The sequence below is a fragment of the Lycium barbarum genome, chromosome 12 (assembly GCF_019175385.1).
Source record: "Lycium barbarum isolate Lr01 chromosome 12, ASM1917538v2, whole genome shotgun sequence".
Lineage (NCBI taxonomy): Eukaryota > Viridiplantae > Streptophyta > Magnoliopsida > Solanales > Solanaceae > Lycium > Lycium barbarum.
In genome coordinates, this window is record NC_083348.1 from 95,983,710 (window position 1) to 96,009,739 (window position 26,030).

Sequence of the window (26,030 nt, forward strand, 5' to 3'; positions counted from 1 at the left end):
CTGTACAATAATTTCATTTGCTCCCTCTAATGGGTTGATACGCATGTGGCGATGAATCCATCATTATTGATTTAATTGTTTGATTTTCTAAGCACTTTTTTTTTAAAAAAAATTGTTTGTTTTTTTAATATGGGATTCACTTTTTTTTTTTTAATATTGCTTGATTTTGTTAATATGGGATCCATTTTTTTTTCCCGTGAGTTTGGATGTGGTGGATTCCACTTTTTTTTTCTTTTTTTTTTTTATTATTGGTTGGCGTTTAATATGGGATCCACTTTTTTTTTTTCCCGTGAGTTTGGATGTGGTGGGTTTCACTTTTTTTTTTAATTTTTTTTATTTTTTATTACTGCTTGGTGTTTAATATGAGCCCACAATTTTTTTAAAAATATTAGTAGTTGTTTAAAATATGTGGGCCACATTTTTTTTTTAACTATTAGTAGTTGTTTTTAAATATTAGTAGTTGTTTAAAATTTGGGCCCATAATTTAAAAAAAAATATATATTATTAGTTGTTGTTTAAAATATGTGGGCCCACAAACGGACGACGAAGTGCCCAAACTGGTGCTTCTAATATAGTAGTAATTTTTTTTATTATGGTTGGTGTTTAATATGGGATCCACTTTTTTTCCCGTGAGTTTGGATGTGGTGGGTCCCACTTTTTTATTTTTTATTTCTTTTTTTATTACTGCTTGGTGTTTAATATGGGCCCACAATTTTTTTTTAAATATTAGTAGTTGTTTAAAATATGTGGGCCACAATTTTTTTTTTAACTATTAGTAGTTGTTTTTAAATATTAGTAGTTGTTTAAAATATGTGGGCCCACAATTTTTTTTTGGGCCCACAAACGGACGACGAAGTGCCCAAACTGGTGCTTCTAATATAGTAGTAATAAAGAATATCCTTATGATTGGGACAAATCATTTAATTAAAACTAAAGTAAGTTGGGCAATATGACTAGTATAATTTTTATACCAAATTATCCATTAATGGGTAACTATTATAAATGGTAACAAAAATATATTTTTATCAAAATTCTAATTTTTCCAACATTGTATCAAGATTACAAATTTTTGTATTATTAATTTCCAAAATGGGAAAAGATAACTTTTCTTGTCAGAAAAATAATGTCTATCCCTATAATTTATGAAAGTCTCATTTATAACTTCCTCATATCAGGTGTATAATTTAAAGCATATTCGAAAGTAGTAATAATAGTAACTACCTGAAATTATACTTATCAAATCTTTACTAAAAGGTTTTACTTAAAAGAAGATATATATCATATCAAAATAATATTAAGATATATGTCATATCAAAATAATATCTAACGGTATCATGGTTGTCAAACTTACAAGGTCTTACAATAACACCGTCATAAATCCTCTATGACCTCATTAATGACCTTAATTCCTTCAAGCTCATATGAATTTACTACGACATATCCCAACGTACAAAAGTACGGGATGTAACATTATTTCACTAACGATCTATATAAGTTAAACTCATTCCCATTTTGAAATTAATGTTCTAAAACATAAGGGTTACAAGTTTTGCATCAAACATTTATCGAGAAAAAACTATAAATAATTCCTTGACTATACACTTACCGGGTTGTGTACGCTGTTTGTATAAAAATAGGCAGAGACGAAACTTGATAAGTTTTTGGATAGTTAAAAAATTAAAACTAATAAATATATATTTAATGGATCATTTTAGGCCTACAGCGAAGGAACTATTTATGGCGTTTTCTCGACATTTATGGTACCAAAACATAATTTTATGGACCCATAACATCATCATCCCAAAAGAAAGCAACACATAAAGTTAGCGCAACAAAACACAGATGATGTTGGAGTTTAGAGTGTCAATTCCTCATTGTCTCCGAAAACAAATCCTCCAGCAAAAATGTCAACTTTTCTTCTTCTTCTTCTTCTTCATTTCTCTACACTCTTCTTATACTGATCATTGTCTCATTTTTATGTCAAGCATCAGCTATTAAATTGTCAGGTGCTCATTATCTTGGCAATTTGAAGAGCTCAAGCAGGACATTTTCACTTGTTGATAAAAGCAAAGCCCCAAAATACGAGTATGAGACTAAATATATCGAGCAGAAGCTGGATCACTTCAGTTTCGCTGATTTACCTTCGTTTCAACAGCGTTATCTGATCAATACTCAACACTGGGTGGGTCCCTCTCGATTGGGCCCTATTTTCCTCTACTGTGGGAATGAAGGTGATATCGAATGGTTCGCTGCTAATACAGGCTTCGTTTGGGAAATTGCTCCTCGTTTTGGCGCTATGGTTATCTTCCCTGAGGTAAACTACTTGCCATTCTTCTTATTTTACTCATAAAGTTTCTATTTTTGTTGTTAGCAATGAATTGAGTGCTTGAATAGCTACATAACAAGCCCCATACTCGCAAATCTCACTTAGCCTAGGGACAAGCTTATGCTGAGTGTCGAACAAAGTCCTACTCCCCCCTTCCCAAATTAGTTGTCATGTTTAACTTCTCGGAAGGCAAATTATTTGAACTTTGACCAAACAATTTAAACTGTATGTTTTCATCAAATTGACGTGACAAAAGTTGCAACTTGTAGTATTTTTCCTATAGTTTTTGAGTATCTAAATCTTGATTTGATCAAATCCAATTTAACTTTGAAGTTTAGTCAAATTGACTCTCAATAAGCGATGCTCTTAAATGACAATATTTTTTGGGGGAAAAAGTCAAGGCTTTGTCCAAAAGGAATAGTATCATACCATGTTAAGGGTCACTCTTGGGCTGGCTGAGCCCGAAAATTGGGAGGTTCTTAGGGCTCCACAAGAGGAGATGCTGACAGATGAATGCCAGCCAACATCTTAGAGGTTGTTAAAGACTTCACAAGAGGAGATGTAGATTAATGAATCAGAAAGTGAATAAGAAGCATTATAGCTTATTGAAGAAAATGGAGTAAACTTACACTCACCATCGTAGACTAGTTGTAATCAGAAAATTTCCTTACATTATTATATAGTGAAGATTGATAAATAATTACAATTTGGTTTTTGCAGCATCGATACTATGGGGAGTCAATGCCGTATGGAAGTAAGGAAGAAGCATATAAGAATGCTACAACTTTGTCACATCTAACAGCTGAACAAGCACTAGCTGATTATGCCGTGTTAATCACTGAGCTTAAAAGAAATTTATCTGCACAGGCATGCCCTGTTGTGTTGTTTGGTGGATCATATGGTGGAAGTAAGTACTGTAGCATTTACTAGTTTAGTGCATCAGTAATTTTAACTCTGCTAGAATGTGTTCTGTGCATTTGTATTTAATCAATCTTATGAGTTGTGTTTCACTTAGCGGTTCTCTATTTTTTTGTGTTTGGAACAGTGCTTGCAGCTTGGATGAGGCTCAAATATCCCCATATTTCCATTGGTGCACTTGCTTCTTCTGCACCAATACTTCAGTTTGAAGATCTCGTGCCACCTGAAACCTTTTATAACATTGTCTCCAATGATTTCAGGGTCCGTAAGACTGAGTTTCTATCTCTAGTGATATCTAAATTTACTAGTATCTATTTGGGAAACTTTTGAGTAGAATCAGATCTTATTTGATAAATTCTAACCCAATAAAATCTCTTATAAGAAGAATTTTTTCTTTTTGGCAAATCCCATCAGTTTTGGTCTACTTCATTCTTTGATTTGAATTTGATGAAGTGAAGATACATATCTAGCTTCAATTTATAGAGTGGTAGAGTAATCTTGCCATGAGTCAAAAATTGAAGGGCAGGCACAACTTTTACTAATTCTCTGTACAACTTTTGTGCAATTGTAGACTATCATGCCGTCATATCTTAGACTAGTAGGATTTCAATGGATCTGAATTTGGAATCTATAATTCAGATTTAGAGCACATTAACCTATGTAAATGTTTAATGTATAAAACTTTAGGCATTGCAATTTATAAACTATAAAGTAGATTTACAAACCACAGCAAAGTTTTACACTGTCCACTTCAGGACTGATATTTAATTCACATTAACATCAATCTCAACCCCATAATTTGAATCTAGTATGGACTTGGCCAAAGATCTTATCACATTTGACTGATTGGATCCAGATTTTGCTTTGCCAAATTAGCACAGTGATCCTTCACTAATCTAGTTCTTGTAATTCCATTCTTAAAACTCTAGTTTAGCATTTATGACATCTTTGCTGTAAGACCTTCTGCAGCGTGAGAGTATGAGTTGCTTTAACACAATCAAAGAGTCTTGGGATGTGATTAACAAGGTGGGACAGATAAATGGCGGACTTGCACAACTGACAAAGACTTTCCACATCTGTAGGTAAGATGCCTACGACACCACTATTTGCTGTCTTGTGAGCTATGTTACTCGGACTCTTCAAAAATGGACACGGGTGCGTATCGGATCCTCCAAAAGTAGTGCATTTTTGAAGGATCCGACACGGGTGCGGCATCATTTTTGGAGAGTCTGAGCAATATAGCTTGTGAGCTAACAGTGTAATTAACCTATAGAATCTCAAGATTCAAGTTTCAAGTTGAGGCAATTTGATCCAACGTTGTGAGTGGCAGGGAACTGGAGAGTGTTGACGGCCTGACTAACTGGTTGGAATCTGCTTATAGTTACTTGGCAATGGCCAACTACCCCTATCCTACCGACTTCTTGATGCCTTTACCTGGAAGCCCCATTAAAGAGGTTAGAACTGGACCTTATTCTCTCAGTGAAGCTACCTGTATTTTCGAGATTACAATAAATGATGCTGAAGCCATCTTTATGAGGAAAAGCATTCACCTCTCAATGGATACTGTGTTGCAGATAACAGATGTCTTTTCCCTGCATGGTTGTCAACAAGTAGTCAATTGTGTGTCCCAGACCCCACTTGTGGGAATGCACTGGGCATGTTGTTGTTGGTAATCAGCAAGTAGTCAGTTGTGTGGAGCAATTTCTTTCCTGTGAATAATATCCTTCCAACCTCTTTGCTTTCAGGTATGTAGGAAGATTGATGGTTTGCCTGATGGTGCTAGTGTCCTGCAGCGTATATTTGAAGGAATTAGTGTCTATTATAATTACACTGGAAAAGTTAACTGTTTCAATCTGGACGATGATCCTCATGGTATGAGTGGTTGGGGCTGGCAGGTATGGTGATGATAAATACACATACCCTTGCGTAGTTGCTCATAATTTGAGTTTTTAAGTCATAAAAGGATGTGTTCCTACAAAAATTCCTCCTAACTAAGTTGCTTTTATCTTTCGTACAATGTATTCAGGCATGCACTGAGATGGTTATGCCAATGGCAAGTAACAAGACGACTAGTATGTTTCGAGAGTTCTATTATGACCCAAAGTCGAATGAAGAGCAGTGCTTGAAAGATTATCATGTCAAACCAAGGCCGACATGGATAACAACTGAATTTGGTGGACATGTATGACGATGTGCAAAAACTATGTCAATGCTCTGTATATTCTTTCGAGGAAGCTATATATACTGTGTGTAGAGTTAGAAAATAAGATCTTTTGAGGTCTATATCTCCTGATCTATTCACTCTGAAGAGCTTATGACAGGTTCATGTTCTTGTAGGTTTGGATAGAATAAGAAGGGGGGTAACAATTTTGAAATCTTTGATCTTTTTGACAAGACAAGAAGAGTATTTTAAAACTTTCAAAAGGATTAAATACTTATTTTATGTTTAAATTGCTCAGTATATTATAAATTTGGTTATTTGGAAAATACATAGAATGTGCAATCAAGTGATGTTTCCTTTGAAGGAATTTGTACAGAGTCTAAAATGTAGCAGTGGTTCTAAACTGCTTAGTTTTTAGATTTTCATTTTCTTTCAGCTCCCTTGTTTGAGTTATTTGCTGTTTCTTTCTTGTATTGAAGGCATTCAAGAGTGCGCTAAAAGCTTTTGGCAGTAACATCATATTCTCAAATGGCCTGTTAGATCCCTGGAGTGGTGGCAGGTACTCTTTTTTCTTTAGTTTCTTATGTAGACTATGGAAACTCAATCCAAAAATTTTTGCTAAAATTATATGTCCACATTTTTTGTAGTGTTCTGGAGGATGTGTCAGAAACTATAGTTGCTCTAAATACTGAGAAAGGTATTCCTCTAACTGCATTGTTAGATAATTCCTCATTCTCGTCACTCTTTTGATGTAAGTAACAGTGCAAAAATGTGCCATCTTTTCTCATAAGCAGTCATCAATCTGAGTGAATGGCTTTCGTTATTTCTGTCTGCTGAGTTAATGTGACCTCATCCTTTAGTTGTTTCTTCAAGCAATTATGATTGATACCAATTATCACCAATCTCTCCTTTTCTTTTCCTTATATGTTCATTTATGAATTTCTGTTACTGCACAAGGCTGGGATAGCCACATTACTACCATCGTAAGTGCCATCGCCAGCATTTTTTTTCAGTAAGAATGGCAATCAGTTCAAACACTTGCTTTCTTTAAAGGATTCTTCTGTTTTACTCTTCAACGACAAATTTGTGAATTGTGATGGCTGACTACTTTCCTCTGTTCACGTTTATAGTTAGTGAGCAACTAGCCATTTGGTCTCTCCGGGTCTCCTAATTGAAACTCAACTTGATGAAGTTGCAACTTCAGCTAGTGATACTGTATGAACCTCTTCATCAGTAAATATTAGGGCTACCAATGAAAAATGTAATCTAACTATTTGTGTGATGCTAGGTTTGAATGAGACAGTAAGTTCATCAAAGTTTATGTGAGCGGGTAACAGAAAGCCCCCTCATCATGAACTGTGTTTTGTTCTGGGAGAAGGAACTCCATTATTAAGTCCCTCTTGTCTTTTGTTTTTCTCTTCCACCAATTATATTTGTCATCTATGTTTGTACTCCCTGTTATACTTTATATCTGCTAGTTGATAAACCATTTCTTGAGCATAAGATTGTGATCAACTTGCTATTTGTACTGGTGGGGGGTAATATGTACCCGGTGGAATAGTCGAGGTGCCACAAGCTGGCCCAAACACCACCATCATAAAAAATAAGAAGGATCGTGATCAAATTTCTGCTCACCGAAAAAAGATCATAATCAACTCTCTTGACTAGCTTGAGTGCAAGGATATAGTTCATTTTTCTTTATAGAAGCTCAATGAATATAACGGCTTTGACGGTTTGACATCAATGTGTACGTTTCTATATAATGTTGGTAATTCATAATTGTCAGAAAACAACAAGAGGAGAGAAGTAAAAACTTGAATAACTGAACACTGTTGTTTATGTTTAGGTGCCCATCACTTAGATCTGCGTGCTGCAACTGCTGAAGATCCTGATTGGCTTCTGGATCAAAGGTCAAGTGAGGTTAAGCTAATCAAGGGCTGGCTGGACGATTACTATGATGAAAAGATGGCAACTTTCAGCATGTAGACAGTATTTTTCCTTCACCAGAAAACTGGCAAATTATACTTGCTTTTGCTAACATGAGAAACCACCTTTTTACAAACACCTCGGTGTTTTCCTTCTTGTACATATTGCTTTCGAGAGATTGGTCATCAGTTGCAGTGCAGCATATGGAACTGAAATGCCTTTTCTTTCCACCATCACATGATCACTTGTGGTAACTATCAAAGATAACATATCAGGGCATTAACAGACCATTACCTTAAACATATATTTCTCAAATGGAACAGAAGCTTTTTCTTCCTAACGCCAACTACATCTGCAGGAAAAGGATGTAAGAATTTGAAGACTAACTTCTGTTGAGTTCCTTGTTTGCATCATTGCATCTGCAGTCTAGTACGCCTGTTGTCCCTTTTGTTATATGACATTATAATATATTGGGAATTGAGCAATTGTGTTTTACTCCCTTTTCTTCAAAACATAAAGATTTATGTAGATTCTGAATTATTTTATTTTTATTTTCAAAAAAAATGAGAAAGTTATTTTTGAATTTACACTTTTACTTTTAACTTAAATGTTTTAAGTTTCGAGCTCCAAGTCTTGATTTTCTTATTAGGACAGAGGAAGTGCTAAAATACTTATCAATCAAGACCCCAAGCATTTTACGAGTTCTAATTAGTGGAACAACTTGGAAATTGGTCACTGCAAGAGTATAAGTTATCTGAGAGGCATGTTTCAGCCTAGTGAAATGAATTCGTTTCCATAAGGAGAGACATTTTTTTTTTCTTCTGCCCTCCTATGACTTATTCACGGAGATACTAAATAGATCTGTTTCGGTTCATATAAACTAAAATCCTTAGTCTCAATATTCTCAATATTTTTAACCACTTTGCAGAGGAACTAAATTTTATCTTTGTTAGGGAGCACTTTACCTTCCAATGTGAAATTTTCCGGCGTGAATTAAAATTTAATTAGGCTCCAATGCAGATATCCGACACCGGGTGAGAAAATAAAAAAAAAAAACAAAAAAAAAAAACAAAGAGGAACAACTAAATTTAAATGTGCCACTATCAACTGAAAGCGAAAAGAGGGAACAATAACAATAAGATGACCAACGAAAACGATCTGGTCAAAATTATTGTAAGAAGCACATGTTTGCCAGCAAATCGTGATATTGTTAATGCTATAAATACATCACTATATGGCATCAGATCAAACTATGATCTTAACTTCGAGTCTTAATGTTATTTATCAACGAAATATGTACTCGTGTTTAACTCGAAAAAGAAGGAATTGATTTGGATATGAGTAGACTTGTAGACCTAAAACAAATATTGTAAAGTATATCATGTATAATTTCCTTGTACAATAGGAAACCCAGATCACAAAATTGAGGTTAGAAAAAATTGAGCATCTTTTAAATAGTCAAACTAAATGCAAACTGAATTTGGACCATTTTAGTTGACATAAATGACTAGGGAATCTTTTTCTTTGTTGGACTAGTATCATCATCAATATCCATCTCGTATACAGAATTACAGATTTGGTTGTTAAATTTTTCATTACATATCCAATCAGGATTTATTTGCAAATACAATATTGTCATAAATAAAAAGAGATAAAATAGTATTTTATTTTTATTTTTATTTTAGATGAGTTAAGGTAAAGAAGCTATATCTCATTCTGTATCGGGTAACACGCCAAATACTTTAATCGAAAATGTCATTTTGATTAATATTGACATTAACTCTATTAATGAGTGACCCGCCATTGTACCACCAATTAAAAAATGTGTTTTAACAAATTATGGGTGACCCAAATTCCATTTTATCCTCTTGGACAAAGTAACTTTAGCCTTCATAATACTTTTCCACACACAAGATGCGTTATTACTCTTATATAAACAATTCGATATAGATTGATGGTGAAAGTACTTATTTCTAATCACAGGCATATTATCAAACTCAAAAAGACCAAATAAAAAAAAAGGAAAAAACATCAAGGCTAGATCCATGCTATGTCACAGTTCTGTCAATTGGTTGACCTTAGATTATTACTAGAATTTAATAATCCATTTGGGATCTTAAGTATCAAAATCATATACTCCATAAAAAACTAAAAATGTCCTATTGAATGTAAAATTTAGTTCAAAAAACCCGCTCACAAACTGAATTTCCTAGATTGAGTCGAGATTTTTCCAGCTAAGGTTCCCTCCTCTAATTAATTTTTTTTCTAAAGTAATCAGACTTTTAAATTTCAAAATTAGCTGTTAATAAAGGTAATAAAATTTCCTCTTCCTCTTTTATGAACAAATCAGCGGTAAATTCGACCTAAAGTTTACCGTTATAACGTTGCCGTTAGAGTAGTCCGCTTAGCTTATAACAGAAGCAAAAAAAAGCCAGTACAATTTTGAAGATAGTTCAAAACGGTGGAGCAGCCAAGTCCCCACTTTGCATAGAGAGAATCAAATCAAAGCCAACAAAGCAAAGTGTGAAGTGTGACTGAAAAGAGAAAAAAGGCAAAGAATAAATAAAGCACAAAAGGTTTGTGTGGAGTCCAACATTACCACAACTCCACTGTCCTCGTTGAAGGGATAATTAAATTCAAGAACTCAAAACAAATTGATCAAGAAAAGGTGAAATCTTGGAATTTTCTTTAGTGAAATCAAGAATGGCAAGTCCAGGGTCAAGTAGATTAGCTTTGACTCCGGTAAATCCAACGCCTAGTTCTGCTTTAGTTAGGGTTTCAAAAACCCCTCTGACAGATGATGTGATATGGAAGAGACTCCGTGAAGCTGGATTTGATGAAGACTCTATTAAACGCAGAGATAAATCTGCTCTTATTGCCTATATTGCTAAACTCGAAACTCAGGTATATCTTAATTTTGGGACTCATCCAAATGGTACTGTTACAGGATTGTTAATGATGTAGCTTATTGTTTTGTTGAGGGATACTTCTCTTGTTCTATTACTAGACGCCAAAGGCTAAATCCTTAGCTTTTAAGGTTGCTGTTTCTTTGTTGAATTTCTAATTTGTAGGAAAATAAATATGAGCGTTGGTTACATTTCTTTTCTATCGGAAACAACCTCTCTACCCCCACAAAGGTAAGGGGTAAGGTCTGCGTGCGTGCGTACATCCTACCGTCCCCAAACCTCACTTTGTGGGATTACACTGGGTATGTTGTTGGACGAAAATAAATATGAGCAGGGCATTGTCTTTGTTCATGCGGCTTTAGCGTTGTGGTGTGTTTGTTGTAGCAAAATATGTTTTCCTGGAAAATGGTTTCATCAAGGAAAAATATTTTTTCAGTATTTGGTTACCTTAAATGCTAGAAAATGTTTGCTCAACGTAGGGTGTGTTTGGTATGAAGGAAAATGTTTTCCTAGAAAATGCGTTCTTGGACAAATAAGTGAGTTTCTTACTTATTTTCTAGTGTTGGTAGGTAAACAAAAAAATATTGTCCAAGTAAATTTGTATGTAATTTAGGAAAACATTATGGGGGTGGGATATGGTGGGGAGTGGGAATTTGGGGGTGGCGGGGGATGGGACGATCAAGGGGGTGGGGGTTGGGAGCCGTTGAGGGTCAAAGAGCTTGGAAAGCTACTTCGGAACGTGTTTTCCCTACTTCCATCAGGGAAGTCATTTTCCTTATTTTTTATGGGACTTGTTTTTTCCTCCATACCAAACACACCCCTTAAACAGTTTTCACGGATAACATTGTTTATGGAAACCATCTTCTTCCATACTAAATGCACCTACTGTTTAATTTGCTTAATGTTCCTTTCTTGTAATGTTCCTTCCGCCCCTTCAGGAATATTGGTTGACTTAACAGATGGACCAACTCCTAAAAAGCTAGGCTTCTAGTGTCTATTTTTGTCTTTATTGCATCTGGATGTCTTCTATTTATTCGCTAACTTGGTTCATGGTTGCATCTCTATTCTGGATGTAGCTGTATGACCATCAATATCAGATGGGTCTTCTCATCCTGGAAAGGAAGGAGTGGGTTTCCAATAATGAGCAATTTAAAGCAGCTGCTGAGTCAGCTGAACTCTTGTACAAGCGTGAACAAGCTGCACGTCTTTCTGATGCGGCTGAAGCAAAGAAAGTTGAAAATAATCTGAAGAAAGCGCTTGGAATTGAGAAAGAATGTGTCGCAAACGTATGATTACTCCACTTATTTTTTCTCCGTGTTCTTTCATTATCATTTTTGTTGTAGTTACTATTTCTTTTTTAGAATGCTTTGTCTCTTCACTTTCTTGATTTCTTTTTTGTTGTTCTTTCATTATCTTGCTGACATGTTTTTGAATTTTAAACAGATTGAGAAAGCGTTGCATGAGATGCGAGCAGAGTGTGCTGAAGCAAAAGTTGCATCGGAGAATAAATTGGCTGAAGCACAAAGCATGATGGAGGATGCTCAAAAGAAGTATGCCGATGCGGGAGAAAAGTTGCATAAAGCAGAATCTTTGGAAGCAGAAGCCAGCCTTTTTAATCGTAGCGCAGAAAGAAAATTACGTGAAGTCGAGTCACGAGAAGATGATCTTAGGAGACAGACATTATCATTCAAGTCAGAGTATGTGCTTAATGTTGATTTCGAGGATGTTCTTTTGTCTATACTGTGGTTTTGATCGTTGCTGATCTCATGTTTCCATAGTATTTAGACTGTCAAAACACCATTCAGGTTCTACTTCGTGATGTGTTGTACCTTGTTTACTAAGATGCTATTCTCTTCGAGCTCGTTAGGACTTTGGTTCAAATGCTATTCTCTTCGAGCTCGTTAGGACTTTGGATCAATGCCAAAGGTTTACAAACAGGGATGTATGGTTGACCCACGTCACGGGTTTGCATCCTGCTATGAACCTAGTCTGCTATTTAAGTGGAAAAGGGTAGAGGGACGGTCCTATTTATTCCCCGAGTTTCAAACCTTAGAAAGAGGATTTCGCGATTGAAGTATGATTTTTAGGATTGACTGCATTATGAATTTTGGACAGTCTGGTTAAAAGGAAATTATGGATGTTTTTTGGGGATAATAATTTACCTTTGTCTACTGTAAAATTTAGGTGTTTATGGAATATGTATTCTTGGCATAGAAAAGGCTGTTGTAAATTCCCACTTGTGGTATAATACTGGGAATGTCGTGTTTGTTGTAAACACTGTTGTAAGCAATTTTACTGTGGACTGGATTTCATGGATTTATTGCTTAAATTAAAGGAATGAAATTCATAGATATGGTGGTATACTTTTACCCACTTGGTCCTAATTTTTATCAGTAGAATTTCTACCTATCCTTAAAAAAAAGGGGATTGAATGCATTCATGAAATTGGCACTTATAGCTGTCATTTGTGAATCTTCCCCACCAAAAGGATCAATTGTTTTGTTCCTCTCAACTAACAGAAAAATGATCATATCTTTAGGTAGTGTAGGTAGGAATGAAGATATCCTCTATGGAGGCACTTGTGCTATTCTTATCCTCATGCACATCATTAAGTTTGTTTTTCCTTTGATCTGTCAGTTGTGAAGCAAAAGAGAAAGAGATCCATCTGGAGAAACAATCTCTCTCTGAAAGGCTGAAAACTCTACAGCGATCTCAAGAAGAGTTACTAGAGGCTCAGGCTTTGCTCAACAAGAGAGAAGATTTTATATGTAACAGATCTCTAGAACTGAACAGACGTGAGAAAGACTTGGAGGATGAAAAATTAAACCTGGAGAATGACGTTAAAGCCCTGAATGAGGAGAAGCGCAATCTGGAGCTGAAACTGAAGTCTCTATCAGCAAGAGAAAAAGTGAGCCTATTTCTCTTCTTTTACATAATATTGTGCTTATTATGTATATGATTTTTTTCTGATAAAAGATATCGAGGAATTTGTTTAATCAATTGCTGTATATTAATAGGCCGTAATCAAAAGGGAAACTGAACTTACCAATAAAGAGGAAGAGCTACTGCTATTACAGGGGAAACTCCAAAGCAAGGAGATGGTAAGTTTTGGCAAAACTATGCTTCCATCCTTCACTGTGAAATCCCTCTATCTTCTTAACTATTTTGAACCATGCAGGATGGCATGAAGCAGGTTGTGGTTAATCAGGAGGCCACATTAGTAACTAAGATATCTTCTATCGAGGCAGAGCTGGAAACAAAACGGAAATTGGTGGAAGATGAGATCCAGACCAAGAGGCGGGCTTGGGAGTTGAAAGATATGGATATTAAGTATCGGGAGGACCTAATTACTGAAAAGGAATATGATTTGGAGAGGCAATCAAGAACACTAGCTGAGAAGGAGAAAGAGTTGGAAGACAGGGTACGTGTAGTTGAGGAAAAAGAAAGAAACCTCCAAGCTGCTGAAAAAGAGGTAGAGTTGCAGAGAACAGTTCTGCAGCAAGAAAAGGAAGGAATCAACAAAATGAGAAATGATCTTGAAAAGTCTCTGAAAATACTGGATGAAAAAAGAAAGTGTGTCGACCATGAGGAAGAGCAAGTGGAGGCTATGAAAAGTGAAACTCAAGAGTTGCTGATTCTGGAAACAAGGCTAAAGCAAGAGATTGATATGATTAGAGCAGAGAAGGAAGAAATTGAGAAGCAGGCAGATCGGCTGAAAGCAGAGAAAGCTAAATTTGAGACTGAATGGGAGGTAATCGATGAGAAGAGAGAAGAGTTACAGAAGGAAGCTGAACGTGTGGCTGAAGAGAAATTGGCCATTTCTAAGCTTCTTAAGGATAGCCGTGACAGCCTGAAAGCAGAGAAAAATGCAATTCAAGAAGAATACAAGCAAAATCTGGAGTCACTTTCTCGTGACCGTGAAACCTTCATGTATGAGATTGAGAGTGAACGTGCAGAGTGGTTTAGCAAAATTCAGAAAGAACGCGAAAACTTTTTGCTGGATGTTGAGATGCAGAAAAAGGAGCTAGAGAACCGCATTGAAAAAAGGCGTGAAGAAATAGAAACTGACCTAAAGGAAAAGGAGAAAGCCTTTGAGGAGCAAAAGAAAAGAGAACTTCAGGATATTGCATCTCTCAGGGAGACTGTGGAGAAGGAATTGGAAAATGTTGGCTTGGAGTTGAAGAAACTAGATGCTGAGAGAAAAGAGATTAATTTGGATCGTGAGAAAAGGGATAAAGAGTGGGCAGAGCTAAATAATGCTATAGAAGAACTTACGGTGCAAAGGCTGAAATTAGAGAAACAAAGGGAATTACTTCATGCTGATAGGGAGGAGATTCTTGCTCAGATTGAGCAGTTGAAAAAATTGGAGGATGTTAAGATTATACCGGATCGTATTGTCACACCCAAAAAATTACCTTCTGCAAAAAGATTTTTGAAGCATCCCTCGGTGATGGGTTCTGGTCTGGATGGGAATTGTAATAATGGTGTTAGACGAAATATTTCTTCTGTCATGAGAGAGAACAGAAATTCATCTTCTCCTATCTCTACTCCATTCTCATGGCTTAAGAGATGTGCTGATACGTTGCTTGAGCGTACACCAAGTAACAAAAGGCGGAGGGAAAATGGGGATACTATATCTCAATTGACCGAGAATGGTGCATCACGGTATTTCTGTCTTAATAACTGACATGTCAAGTAGCACACTTTTTTCTGTTATCCCACTCTGTTCTGTATGTTATTAGTTATAAAATAGAAATTGAATATTGGTTTGTTGCCGTCATTTGTTTTCTGGTTCTTTCTAGCCCATCGTCACCAGCACCTGAAGCATCAGCAGTTGAACACCTAGAAGTACCAGATGCACCAGCAGTTGAACACCTGGAAGTACCACCTGACCAAAATCCCATTGCTGCAGAGGAGACTACTGTATACATTGATAAAATTGTTACAGTTCATGAAATGACGGAAATCAATGTGAAAAAAGTTGCAGAGGGAAGTCAGGTAAGCTCTAATTCTCTTTATGGTTATATGTTCGAGCAATGCAAGCGTGCTACAGCTTCATGATGATTTGAAATTATCAACTTCCGTAATTTTCTCCATATATTTTTAGGTAGTGTTAGTATGTGATCAATAGGGGTAATCTTCTCTGTCTTGATTCTCTGGTATACTCTGTTTCAGAACTAATTTAATTCTTTCCTATAACCCATATTTTTTGCTGTGCTTGTTTTTCTAGCTTCTTTTCTATTTTATCTTTTATGCTTTTAAACTTTTGATGACTATCCACCGTTCTAGTTGTACAAAACTCGGGCAGTGCATGCAATGCACTGACAGATGTCTTATTGGGAGGCAAGTCTAATTTTGTCGTATGCACTAAAAGTAGGTTCATACTTCTACTTCGTCGTCTCAGTTATCAGTCCTTGATTCTATTTTGAGTTGTCTGAAATTTGTGTCCACTCTCCTAGAAAGGAAACTTTTCCTATAATATCTAATACATTTTTTAACATCCAATTGTAAAGATGTTATCGTGGGGCTCATTTTCGCACCAAGAAAGTTTGAAATCTTTCTCAAATTTTAGTTTCTCCCTACTTTTAGACTCTGACATATTTAAGTAGCATAAAATTCCAACTCTCAATTTAATACCAGTGCTTGCGCCCAGTTAAATTGGGGGAAAGTATGATGAAGACTCTTCTTTCTTTGGATTGAAGAGGCTGACATACTTTTTTTCATGTTCTGTTCAATGCAAATCATAAAAGCATACTTCTGCAGGAGACTCTCTCTGGGGAAAGTGGTCAGAAGCTTGGGAACAACGGTAGCTTGGAATCAGATCAAAATGGGAAAGCCGAGAGGAGATCCCGGAGAACCAGGGCAACAAGGAAGTAGTGAGATTGCTAGATGTGAGAAGAGTTGAGCCTCGACTATTTTGCTGTTTGCTTTCTTCATTTGAAGCTTCCAGGACTTCCTACCAGAATTTTCAAGCTAACGATTGATTGTGACTGGTGGTATGCCATGTTTGGTGACTTTATGTGCGTCCCAAACATTTAAATTTTCTCAGGCCAACTCATAACCTTAAGTATTTTGTAAATTGTAAGAATAGGTATTCTTAGCAGTTGTGAATGTTTAGTGTTTATCAAAGAGCTGTGGTTGTAAGTAAACATTATATCAAAGTGGTTTTGTGTGTTGTCTGCTAAATTCTTCTGCTTGTTGTGGTAAATGCAACTTAGTACTGAGATTTTGGGGATTATTTAGGAATTCAAGAGTTATTTGTGCTTTTCCCTCATTTCCCTGAGTTTCTAGACCGACACAGTATAATATTCTGTTGATCAATTTCATTACATTATTTCATCCCCATGTTTGTAATAGCTTATGAAGGTGCTTCGGTATGCTTATAAGTACTTTTTGGCTTATACGGCATCTTTGACACCTTAAGCAAAGATTAGATATCAGGGTCGCTTTCTGTAGGGAGGATATTTTTCCCGTATCGGCGGTGAGTTGTTTTTTTTTTTTTTTTTTTAAAGATGAGTTTTAAGTTTTAGAGAGTGATTTTGACTAGTTTTTCAAGTAATTGTTTTTTTCCGCTTTCAAAATTTCTATTTTTTCAAGTTAAATGTATATCTGAGTTCAACTTAAATTTTTAACCTTAACATTCGCTTATTTCCAAGTGTCTACTACTAGGTAGGCCCATTATGGGCAAGCAATATTATAGCTATCATACGGTTATTGTTCTCCACAGAAGAAAAACACAATCTGGCAATCTGCTGTGAGATGTTGATCTCTGGAGTTCTTTTATTATTAAAAAGATATAATAATGTAAATTGCATGAGAAGTCTAGGAAAACATCTCGAGCTCTTTGTTAACATTTACGAAGTTAGCTGATGTTAATACGGAATCTCAACAGTTGAATTGGTTGGCTACTTTCACCTTGAGTGGTTAGAGTTCAGTTCTCGACTTTGTAATCCTCTCCCGTTTTCCTAGCCCTTCTACCCTATATATAATGAAATTAAAGAAAACACTTAATGTTAGTATATCTCTGTTTACTAAGCCTTCAGGTTCAATCTCCCTTTTTTCTCCTTTCCTTTTGCATGATTTATGGTCCAGAATAAGGGGGTGTTATAGCCTCTTAGCTATTGCTAGCATATTAATTGAGCTGATTAAATCCTTTTTTTTTTCCTTTCGTTCTGAGCTGATTAAATCTTGGCTCGTTTAAGGAAACGTTCACCAGAGACTAGAGAGGAGCTGAGTCCGACAATGATTTTATTCCAGACAACTTTCCAATAATGGACTTGCTCAAGTGAGCTTTTCAAACTTACTTTGAAGTCAAATTTCTTTGTTTTCCCATAGATGATCTAATCTATCGGATTTTATTTCACTGAGATTTAGGGCCTGACGGAATCACAAAATTTAACTGGAGAAAATCACCAAATTGGGGTGGAAACGACTGTTTTATAGATGACGGATACATATGAAACATACAGATATACTTGACACGCATCATGTAATGAATGGTCAAGGATAAACCCTGGATCACAAGTGCCTGAAAACTTCCAAGTCAAACATTGTTGCACCAACAGAAAGAACTACCCTTGGTTGGAGAGCTCATTTAAGCTCAACAACCCAACCCATTTTATCCTCCGAAAGTCCCATTTGTAGGCTAGTAAGCGCAGAGTATAATTGCTGCGACACAACACCAACACCATCATTTCCATATGTTACCCTGCATGAATAAATTATCCGATACATTAGTTCATCATCAACAGCGGGTTAAAACAAAATCGTAAAATATGTATACCTTCTCCCTTGATGAGTAATGCTACCAACAGGAGATACAACCACAGCGGTTCCCGTACAGAAAACTTCGTCAGCATCAAGCAGTTCGTCCACAGACACCAGCCGTTCCTCGACCTACACATTGATATTCTGTTCTCATAATTGAAGTGATGCAAAACTAAAGCCCTATTATGCATACCAAATTAGTCGAACTGACAAATCCAGCAAAAATACTAGAAGGAATAAGCATAGGATTGCACATTCTTTTTCCAAATTCAATTCTCAATCATAAGGTGAATGTTATTATGGCAGGAACCTAATCTTTCCAGCGTTCATGGTATAAATCTGGCAAAGTAGAAAAAGCAGACTTTTTTTCGATAACCGAGAAATCCCCAATGGTCAGTGGAGAATGGGCCCACTCGCTACTCTTCTCCACTTAAATACTGGAATTCTGTTTTCAGTAGGGTTCGAACCCGTCATATCACGCGTTGCGCTCTTAGACTAGACCAAAGCTTTGGGGGCAAAAGCAGACTTTTACTAGTAAGCCGAACTAGAAGGAATTTCTTAACATTCAGAAGCAAGAAGATCAATATCAGAGTTGGTAAAGTTAAGTACTATTTTTTTCGAAACAAATGAGGTCTTAACCAGCTGATTTAAGCAACAGAAGATCAGAGTTCTAGTTGCATAAACTAGAATGATACCTCAAGCATTTTGATGCTAACGTGTCTTTTTTTAATGAAGGTGAATTCATTGATGTGATGAGAAAAAACACGGGATACCAGGTGTCTACATGAGACGGTGAATCTACCGGCAAACATGGTTCTCTATGAAGAATATTCAACCATCAACACTCATGGTATGTATTTCACTTCATTCAAATTTTCAGTCCTCAATATTTCCAACGCTTGTATAAAATTCAACCAAACTTACTTGGCATTGAGGCGTAGTTGTTCTAATATTGTTAATGCTTGTTCATTGAAAACATAAATCTTCCCTGATATTCATTTCACTGATCCTGATTGTATCTGCTTTTGGTTTTGCAAGCACAATAATGCTTCGGAGACTTTTAGACTATGGTTTATCGCAAATATAACAGAATAAGTTTTGACTCCTCCTTAGGTCAACTAGGGGACCTTATTATGGGTTATTCAGTAGCATGTCATACATCCTGGAATTAGAATTCTTAAAACAACAAAGGTCAAAGGCACATCAGGAAATAATTGGGGAAAGGGAAAAGAAAATGCGTAAGTGAAGACGAAAAAAGAGCACCCCTCACCCACCAAAAAAAAAAAAAAGGAGAAAGTTCATGAACCCAAAGAAAACAGAGAAGGGAGGCAGTGCTGGCACAGTGCAAGAAGACGCAGGAGAAAACGCTGACAGTAAGGAGGATTTGGAAAAGGGGTTGTGGGGGCCCGGGGGGGCGGGGGGATAAAAGAGTTGCTCATTTAAGGGGGGAAAGGGGTGCATGGCGACCAGATGGTGGTGGGGATAGTTGCCAGAGTGGTTAACATTCACAGGAAACTGAGAGAATGTGGATATCTGGAGCTGAGAGGAAGAAGAGAACTCGGAAAAAATCCTCCTCAAACTAACTACAGTGAGGATAAAATGGTACTTTTGCACCTTATTTTTAGGGAAAATAATCAGAGCATTTTAATACCACCAACCAGGGGCAAAATGCTCCCAGAAATGGTGGATAACAATCCCATTCCATGATAATTTTTATCTCATTGGTCAATTTCCTAATGACTACCAAACAAAACCTTAATTCTTTTTTATTTTTTAATAAAGGTGGTGTCCGGGCCAACTTACGCACACCTCGATCTTAATTCTTTCACTCAAACTCACTAAATAAATTAAAAGAAACCCAACCTACAACAAAAAATAAACAAAATTTAAACCAGCATTAGCATAAGCATGTTATGTTGAAGACAAACTGGGGTACCTGGAATCCTTGACTAATAGCCACGTCGATTATGCTCTTCCGCGTAATTCCAGGTAGAATGGTTCCTTTAATTGCAGGAGTTACTATCAAATTACCCTGTGAACATGGTATCAAGTAACATAGTTGCTTTCATCAACATGAAATTTTTTGCATTAATTTAAGTAAAGAAGACTCATTTACACTTTCAAAAAAGAAAATTTAAGAAGATTGTTCAAATAACTCATAGCATCCATGTAAGAAAACAACTAAATAAAATAATAGAAAGTCATGTGAAATTTTTGAGAAAGTTGAAAATGATTTTGAACAGATAAGAAATCTAAGATCATTTTTTGGGGGTGATTGATCGAGCCAATTCTTCTCTAAGACTACTGAAAATTTTAAATTGATTACTAAACAGACAAAATAATAGCTCACATATCCATGAGACATCATCTTCTATGAAACCAAGTTTAAGTGTAGAAAGGAACATATGCTCAAGGGCTAAACTTTCAAACAAGAATCAAGATTTACAAAGAAAGATTGTGAGAAGTGAAATGCTAAGAAATTACAAAAATCATCTAAAAGCAGAAAAATCACATGTTCCTAAGCAGTACATAAAGAATAAAAATAATAAGACAAAAAAGTATTCTTTGCAAGATAAGTTTCGAAAAGAAATTCCTGTCTCATCCTTATCAAAAACAGAGTTCCTACGTCACTAATTACTATTAAACCAGAATCACATTCTCACTCCGGCACCACAAGCAAAATATCCTACAATGAGGACATAGAACATTGGTTTAACTTTATACCTTCACAATAAAGACATTGCAAGAGGAAACCTCTTCCAGATATCTTTTCTGAACACTATCAAGGTACAGAACATCGGAATAGCCTTTTGCTTTAGCAGCACTCTGTGCCTTCAGTACCTACATTTACAACCCAAAGATGAAAAATATCAAATAATTGGTGAAGGGTGCAAGTAGCATTTCTTGTCATGAAACAATCTTGCATTTCTTTTTACATATGTCCAGGAAAATATTAGACTAATATTCTACACCTCGGATACATGTGAATTAAAGGCATGGAATAGAAGTCTAAAAAGCATGAAAGAATGAGATCGACTCCAGTTAGGTGAATTGCGTGAGAATGCAAACATTTCTTATAAAATGACTATAAACTTGTAAGAAAGATATGGAAGTGTAAGGGGAGAGCTAATTGCAAAAGATTTGATCATATGTCTCAGTGAATACAAAGAGATGATGATAACATAAAGAAGGGTAGAAAAGCTCGAGCGGGAACACGTGTATGTTTATTCTCGTCAACCTCTAAGAAGAAAATGTAACTAAGGCTCCATTAAGGTGTTCGGCAGATAAAACTTGTACTGAAACAAATGTTTAAATAAACTAACGGTCCAAAAGGCTAGCTTACTGCAGCATAATTTCCAATAGTCTTGACGCCTCCAGTACCGCCAGGGGTTGCCCGGTGCATTTCAGTCTCAACAATCAAATTTATTGGTGCCAAACCTTCCTGCGGAGAAAGACAAAAGGGAAAAGGAGAATGAGTGATCTGTGAGAGGGACCTGCCGTACAATATGATTATCAAAAGGTCGGAGAGATAGACATGAAAATTTATAGCAAAAGACTACCATGCACACTCGAGTTCTGATAATCAACAACAAATCAACAATCGACCAGTCCTTTCCTAAATTATGGACCATGGACTCCACACTCTTTTGTGTTTTACGTTGTGATATGTCTTGCAGTCAACTTTTTCACATTCGCAACATTTCACAAAAAACACTAATTACTTTTATATATTTCTCACTTATTCAACTAACAGTTATTGAGATACTTACTATTTGCTAGTATCCGTCATGTCAAGACATATATACTAAACTCAAGTTTCTTTTCTTTGTTTTGATAAGCAGTACACCATGCTCAAGTTTCAAGATCTCAAAGCTAGTTGAAGTAATTCAAATGACTAATCAAATATATCTTCGTAAATAATAATTATTCTGATATACTATACATTCTTACATTGTAATTCTAACTTTTCTCATGATTTAGTCAGCAATTGTCAAATTAATGAAGACATATCAACTACATTTCAAACATTTAATAGTCTACAAGCTGTACTTCGGATATTGACATGTAGAAACTAGCAGAAGAAAGCACTAAAAAGAGAGGATACAACAAAAGCATTAATGCATTAAAAATGGAAGGGATGCAGAGAAAATACCTTAAAATAATTTCCAACAGGTGACACATAAATCAGAAGTGTGTACTCAGGAGCGGGAGCAAGACCAAGGACAGCTCCACTCCCCATAAGCAGTGGCCTTATGTACAATGAACCTTTACCTGGAGGAGGAATCTGAAGTAAGCAAAGAAAACGAATTTAGTGGGCACAAGTCACTCAATAACATAGTCTCTTATGAAGATTGAAGTGACATATTACCCATCTTTCATTCGCTAAAACAGTGGCTTTTACTGCTTCCACAAACTGTTCAACCGACGGAGAAGGCATACACATACGTTCAGCACCCATCTTCAAGCGCATTGCATTTTCCTCGGGTCGAAACAACAGTATATTGCCATCATGTTTTCGATATGCTTTTAAACCTTCAAACAATCCCTATTAAAATTTCAAGCATTTTCGGTGAGTCTGACACATGAAGTAAAACTGTAATCATTCAAATGAATAACAAGCAAGAAATATATAAGATATTAAGAAAGGTTTCTTCAGATACCATCTTAATACAAAAGGGCAAACACTAACCTGACCGTAATTTAATATTCCAGCCGACGGGCTCAACTCAATGTTACCGAAACGCTGTAATTCACCCTTAGAAAAGTTCTCACCTTGAGAACATTTCATGATATACATATAATCAGTAGGCATAAAGCCAAAGCCCAGGTTGTCCCAATCGATGTCGGCTAATTCAGATGTTACGTTGCTGTTATAAAAATAAAGCTTTTATCAGTTATACTGGAAGCAATAACAATCAATGCAAAGGATCTAGATCCACTTCATAGTTCATAGATTATCTGTAAATTAAGAACTTTATAACCCACAGGAAACTGCATTTGACTTTATCTCTTATGATAGAAGGAAAAAGTGGCAAAAGAGAAGTAATGTCTTTGTGTAATGTAGTTTGAGTCACCTCAATGCAGCTTGAGAACAGACAAGACCTATGAATTTCTATGTTTGACCTGGTTCTTCCCAATATGGTGTTAGGAAACAATAAAGATCATAACAGTAAATGTAATATTTATTGATAAACAACTACAAATAATGCTTGAGTCGTGCTGAGCACTGTCCTAAGAAACTATTTCAACAATGTTAAATGTTTCTCCAGGATTAAACAAGTCTTCTCTATAAGAGAAGCACGAACAACAAAACCAGAAAGTTGGAAAGTGGGCTATGATAAGGTAATGATTACTCAGTCATTGGTGATACTTTGTACAGACATCATTGGACATTTTTATAGGAGTGTTCTGGCGGTGACGCATAAGAAAAGAAATGAATGAGAAAGTGATAAGTGGCCAGCTTCTTTTTTTTTTTTTTTTTTTTTTTTTTTTACAATGATAACATTCTATATATCCACAGCTATATTATACCATAAAAGTATAGTCCCCCAACCAAACTATTACAGATTATAGCAAAAAAGCGCCTTCCTCTATTACTAGTTACATATTGTCCAAAACATCAAAGATATCGACTAGACATTCCTGCTTACACCAAAAATAGTAAAGAGCTAAACAATTCATCTTCAGCTTCTGTATGTCACTATGTTTATCTTCAAAGCATCTCTGATTTCTCTCTTTCCAAACAGTCCACCATATAAGTGGCAAGCTTCTTGACACCTCTTTTGCAATCTTGCCATTTTATGCACTTACTGTTCACCCTTCCATAATTGGTGTTCCTGACTAATCTTTTGAAATACAGTATGTGGTTCCTAAATGCAGTTAGGGTCCATACATACCTAAAAGTTTATAACTTGGGTCTCTGAACAATTCGTGACATGATATTTGTTGAAAAAATAATTTTATATTTTAAATAATTCGCGAGGACATGATGTTGATTCCCTTGATTCTATTACCTTGCTCCAAAATCAACTAGTTTACAATATTTTACAACAATTCACCCTAAAACATTTTGGTATATATGCTTTCAGAGCAGGGGCATCTGAATCGTAAAACTAAAAGAAATAAAAAGCAAAATACCTTGCAGGAGAGGCCACGCGAAATGTATTTCCATTGTTTATTGCACTATTATCAATGTAAGAAGCAAAATGCGCCTGCTTTTGAAGCTGCAATACAAATTCCAACACAGAAAATTAACCACAAGCATGCACGGATTTATTATTCAAAAATAGCAACATTTTCAAAAATGAGATTTGAATAGCAAGACCTTGAGAGGGAGAGGACAAAAATGAGTTTTGTCAATGGAAGGAGAAAGAAGCTTAAAAACAGCTGCTCGTGAAAGGTGGCCGGGATTAGGGTGAAGCCCAGCAAACACGGCGGTGCTCTCCATTTTATCTTTTCTCTTGTTGTTATCTCTCTCCTTGCTCCGGCGTTGAAATTTTGGCAAATCTGATCACTTTTGTTGTTACTATCTCTATTCCATAGACTTGACTAAGCCAATCATAGGAAGTAATTAGTACTATGGTTAATTAAACCCTACTTTGAATATTCTCAATGTAGAACGAGTGGTTCAGCCCGTTTCATTAAAACGCTAAATCCTACCTGTCACTCTTCGTAGCATTTACTATTTTTTTTGGCACGGATTCTCTTCAAAGGCGCTCGTCTTTAATCTTTGCCCTTCACTTCAGAAAGTGATAGAAAATATTCATATTCTGAGTTCGAACCTCATTTCGAAAAAAATTAATTTCGCAAGGTAATATTTCACGAAAAATTCTACCTTATAAGGCAAAATTTATCTTGCAAAATTTTACAAGGCATATTTTTTTTTTTACTATGTTAAGATTTTATCGGCTTAATTTTGCTACTAAACTCTACATTTTTTTTCTTTTTTACTGAGCTCGACAATCGTGCAAATTGTCCTTGAGAATATGCGTCGGTTAATCCGTAACCCTGTGAGGGTCCATCTATAAATGATAAATGATGAACCTGATTTAAATGCTTCAACGGGCCAGCTGGGCCACTGTAAAGGCCCAATACTATTTTGGAGTAGCTCATTTTGATTTTTGGGAAAATCACATAATAATACCACTTGAAGTTAAATATTATAAATTATATTAATACTTTTTCTTATTTACAAAATATACAATTTTAATTACTACATATACCAGATTGTAGTTTAATGTGTAGTGCCTTGATTTTAGGCTTTTAATAAGGAAAAAAAATGGATTTAAAAATTTTGACTTTATTGTAAGATACGATCAGTTTTTACACTTATCAAAAAGATATTCTCTCTCATACGATCAGTTTTTCACATTTATCAAATAGGTCTTTTTTGTCTCTCTCTCTCTCTCACACACACAAACTCCCTCTCTTCCATTTTATACTGTGTTTTAAAAAAAAAAATCAAAACTCCATTTTGTTTCCTAGTAAATATCGATTTCAACTTCCAGATGTAAAATTATACACTTTTTTCGTTGTTTCTTTGATGTTATCAAATCTTCTACAACTCACATTGTTTTTGTTTTGTTTATTCGTCTTTCTTGTTTGAATCTCACAGTAAAAAGCTTCAAATGGGGACTTCAACTCCTAAAATCAATCGGCTTTTTGCTTCTTCCAGCCCGAAGATTGGTCCGGATCCATCGTTCGACTTGCATGCATTCACTCAATCTCCTGTTAAGGAAGATGGAAAACAACATATTGTTACCCCCAAGGTAGTTCAACAAAAAATGGTTACACGAAGCAAAGGCAAACGGAAGGGGAAAGAAATTTCGCTTGGAATGTCAAATGAAATCGCTTCTGATTCTGATTTTGAAGATGAAATCGCTTCTCCTTCTTCTAAGAAAAATAAGGTTGACAGTGGTAAAACATCTAATCCGAAGAAAGAAAATGAGTTTCATATTGTTTTACAAAAAGATGTTAAAAAAGGTCAAACATCAAAGAGAAACCGTGCAAAACCGAAATTGAAGGT

At 35.7% G+C, this 26,030-nt stretch overlaps 3 protein-coding genes across 3 annotated transcripts; 2 read left to right on the top strand and 1 right to left on the bottom strand.

The window, feature by feature from the left end:
- The first annotated feature begins 985 nt into the window (after positions 1–985).
- On the top strand, positions 986–7,744 carry LOC132624701 (uncharacterized). Its single transcript, XM_060339440.1, has 11 exons — positions 986–989; positions 1,860–2,314; positions 3,047–3,233; positions 3,372–3,505; positions 4,214–4,326; positions 4,575–4,698; positions 4,990–5,139; positions 5,271–5,426; positions 5,885–5,964; positions 6,053–6,102; positions 7,252–7,744. The coding sequence occupies exons 1-11, from the start codon at positions 986–988 to the stop codon at positions 7,389–7,391; spliced, it is 1,593 nt and encodes a 530-aa protein (XP_060195423.1). The 3' UTR covers positions 7,392–7,744.
- Positions 7,745–9,776: 2,032 nt separating this feature from the next.
- LOC132624995 (protein CROWDED NUCLEI 4) lies at positions 9,777–16,511 on the top strand. Its single transcript, XM_060339762.1, has 8 exons — positions 9,777–10,235; positions 11,314–11,523; positions 11,681–11,934; positions 12,875–13,145; positions 13,255–13,338; positions 13,416–14,902; positions 15,040–15,235; positions 16,001–16,511. The coding sequence occupies exons 1-8, from the start codon at positions 10,035–10,037 to the stop codon at positions 16,112–16,114; spliced, it is 2,817 nt and encodes a 938-aa protein (XP_060195745.1). The 5' UTR covers positions 9,777–10,034; the 3' UTR covers positions 16,115–16,511.
- A 1,143-nt stretch (positions 16,512–17,654) lies between these two features.
- LOC132622554 (branched-chain amino acid aminotransferase 2, chloroplastic-like) lies at positions 17,655–24,669 on the bottom strand. The gene is made up of 10 exons (XM_060337165.1): positions 24,330–24,669; positions 24,143–24,228; positions 22,695–22,872; positions 22,374–22,550; positions 22,158–22,289; positions 21,348–21,446; positions 20,729–20,845; positions 19,941–20,036; positions 18,021–18,133; positions 17,655–17,945 (listed from the first exon to the last, which is right to left on the bottom strand). Exons 1-10 carry the CDS (start codon positions 24,450–24,452, stop codon positions 17,828–17,830), a joined length of 1,239 nt encoding a protein of 412 aa, XP_060193148.1. The 5' UTR covers positions 24,453–24,669; the 3' UTR covers positions 17,655–17,827.
- Positions 24,670–26,030: the final 1,361 nt, after the last annotated feature.

What these genes read in the sequence shown, in the direction of transcription:
- LOC132624701 (XM_060339440.1), top strand. An exon ending in CTGGAAGCCCCATTAAAGAG is followed by an intron (nt 4,699 to 4,989) that starts GTTAGAACTGGA and finishes CTTTGCTTTCAG; the next exon opens with GTATGTAGGAAGATTGATGG. An exon ending in TGCTCTAAATACTGAGAAAG is followed by an intron (nt 6,103 to 7,251) that starts GTATTCCTCTAA and finishes GTTTATGTTTAG; the next exon opens with GTGCCCATCACTTAGATCTG.
- LOC132624995 (XM_060339762.1), top strand. Translation starts at nt 10,035, where the DNA reads ATGGCAAGTCCAGGGTCAAGTAGATTAGCTTTGACTCCGGTAAATCCA. An exon ending in AGAAAGAATGTGTCGCAAAC is followed by an intron (nt 11,524 to 11,680) that starts GTATGATTACTC and finishes AATTTTAAACAG; the next exon opens with ATTGAGAAAGCGTTGCATGA. An exon ending in ACATTATCATTCAAGTCAGA is followed by an intron (nt 11,935 to 12,874) that starts GTATGTGCTTAA and finishes TTGATCTGTCAG; the next exon opens with TTGTGAAGCAAAAGAGAAAG.
- LOC132622554 (XM_060337165.1), bottom strand. Translation starts at nt 24,452, where the DNA reads ATGGAGAGCACCGCCGTGTTTGCTGGGCTTCACCCTAATCCCGGCCAC. An exon ending in CTGTTGGAAATTATTTTAAG is followed by an intron (nt 21,447 to 22,157) that starts GTATTTTCTCTG and finishes CTTTCTCCGCAG; the next exon opens with GAAGGTTTGGCACCAATAAA. An exon ending in ATTACTCATCAAGGGAGAAG is followed by an intron (nt 17,946 to 18,020) that starts GTATACATATTT and finishes TTATTCATGCAG; the next exon opens with GGTAACATATGGAAATGATG.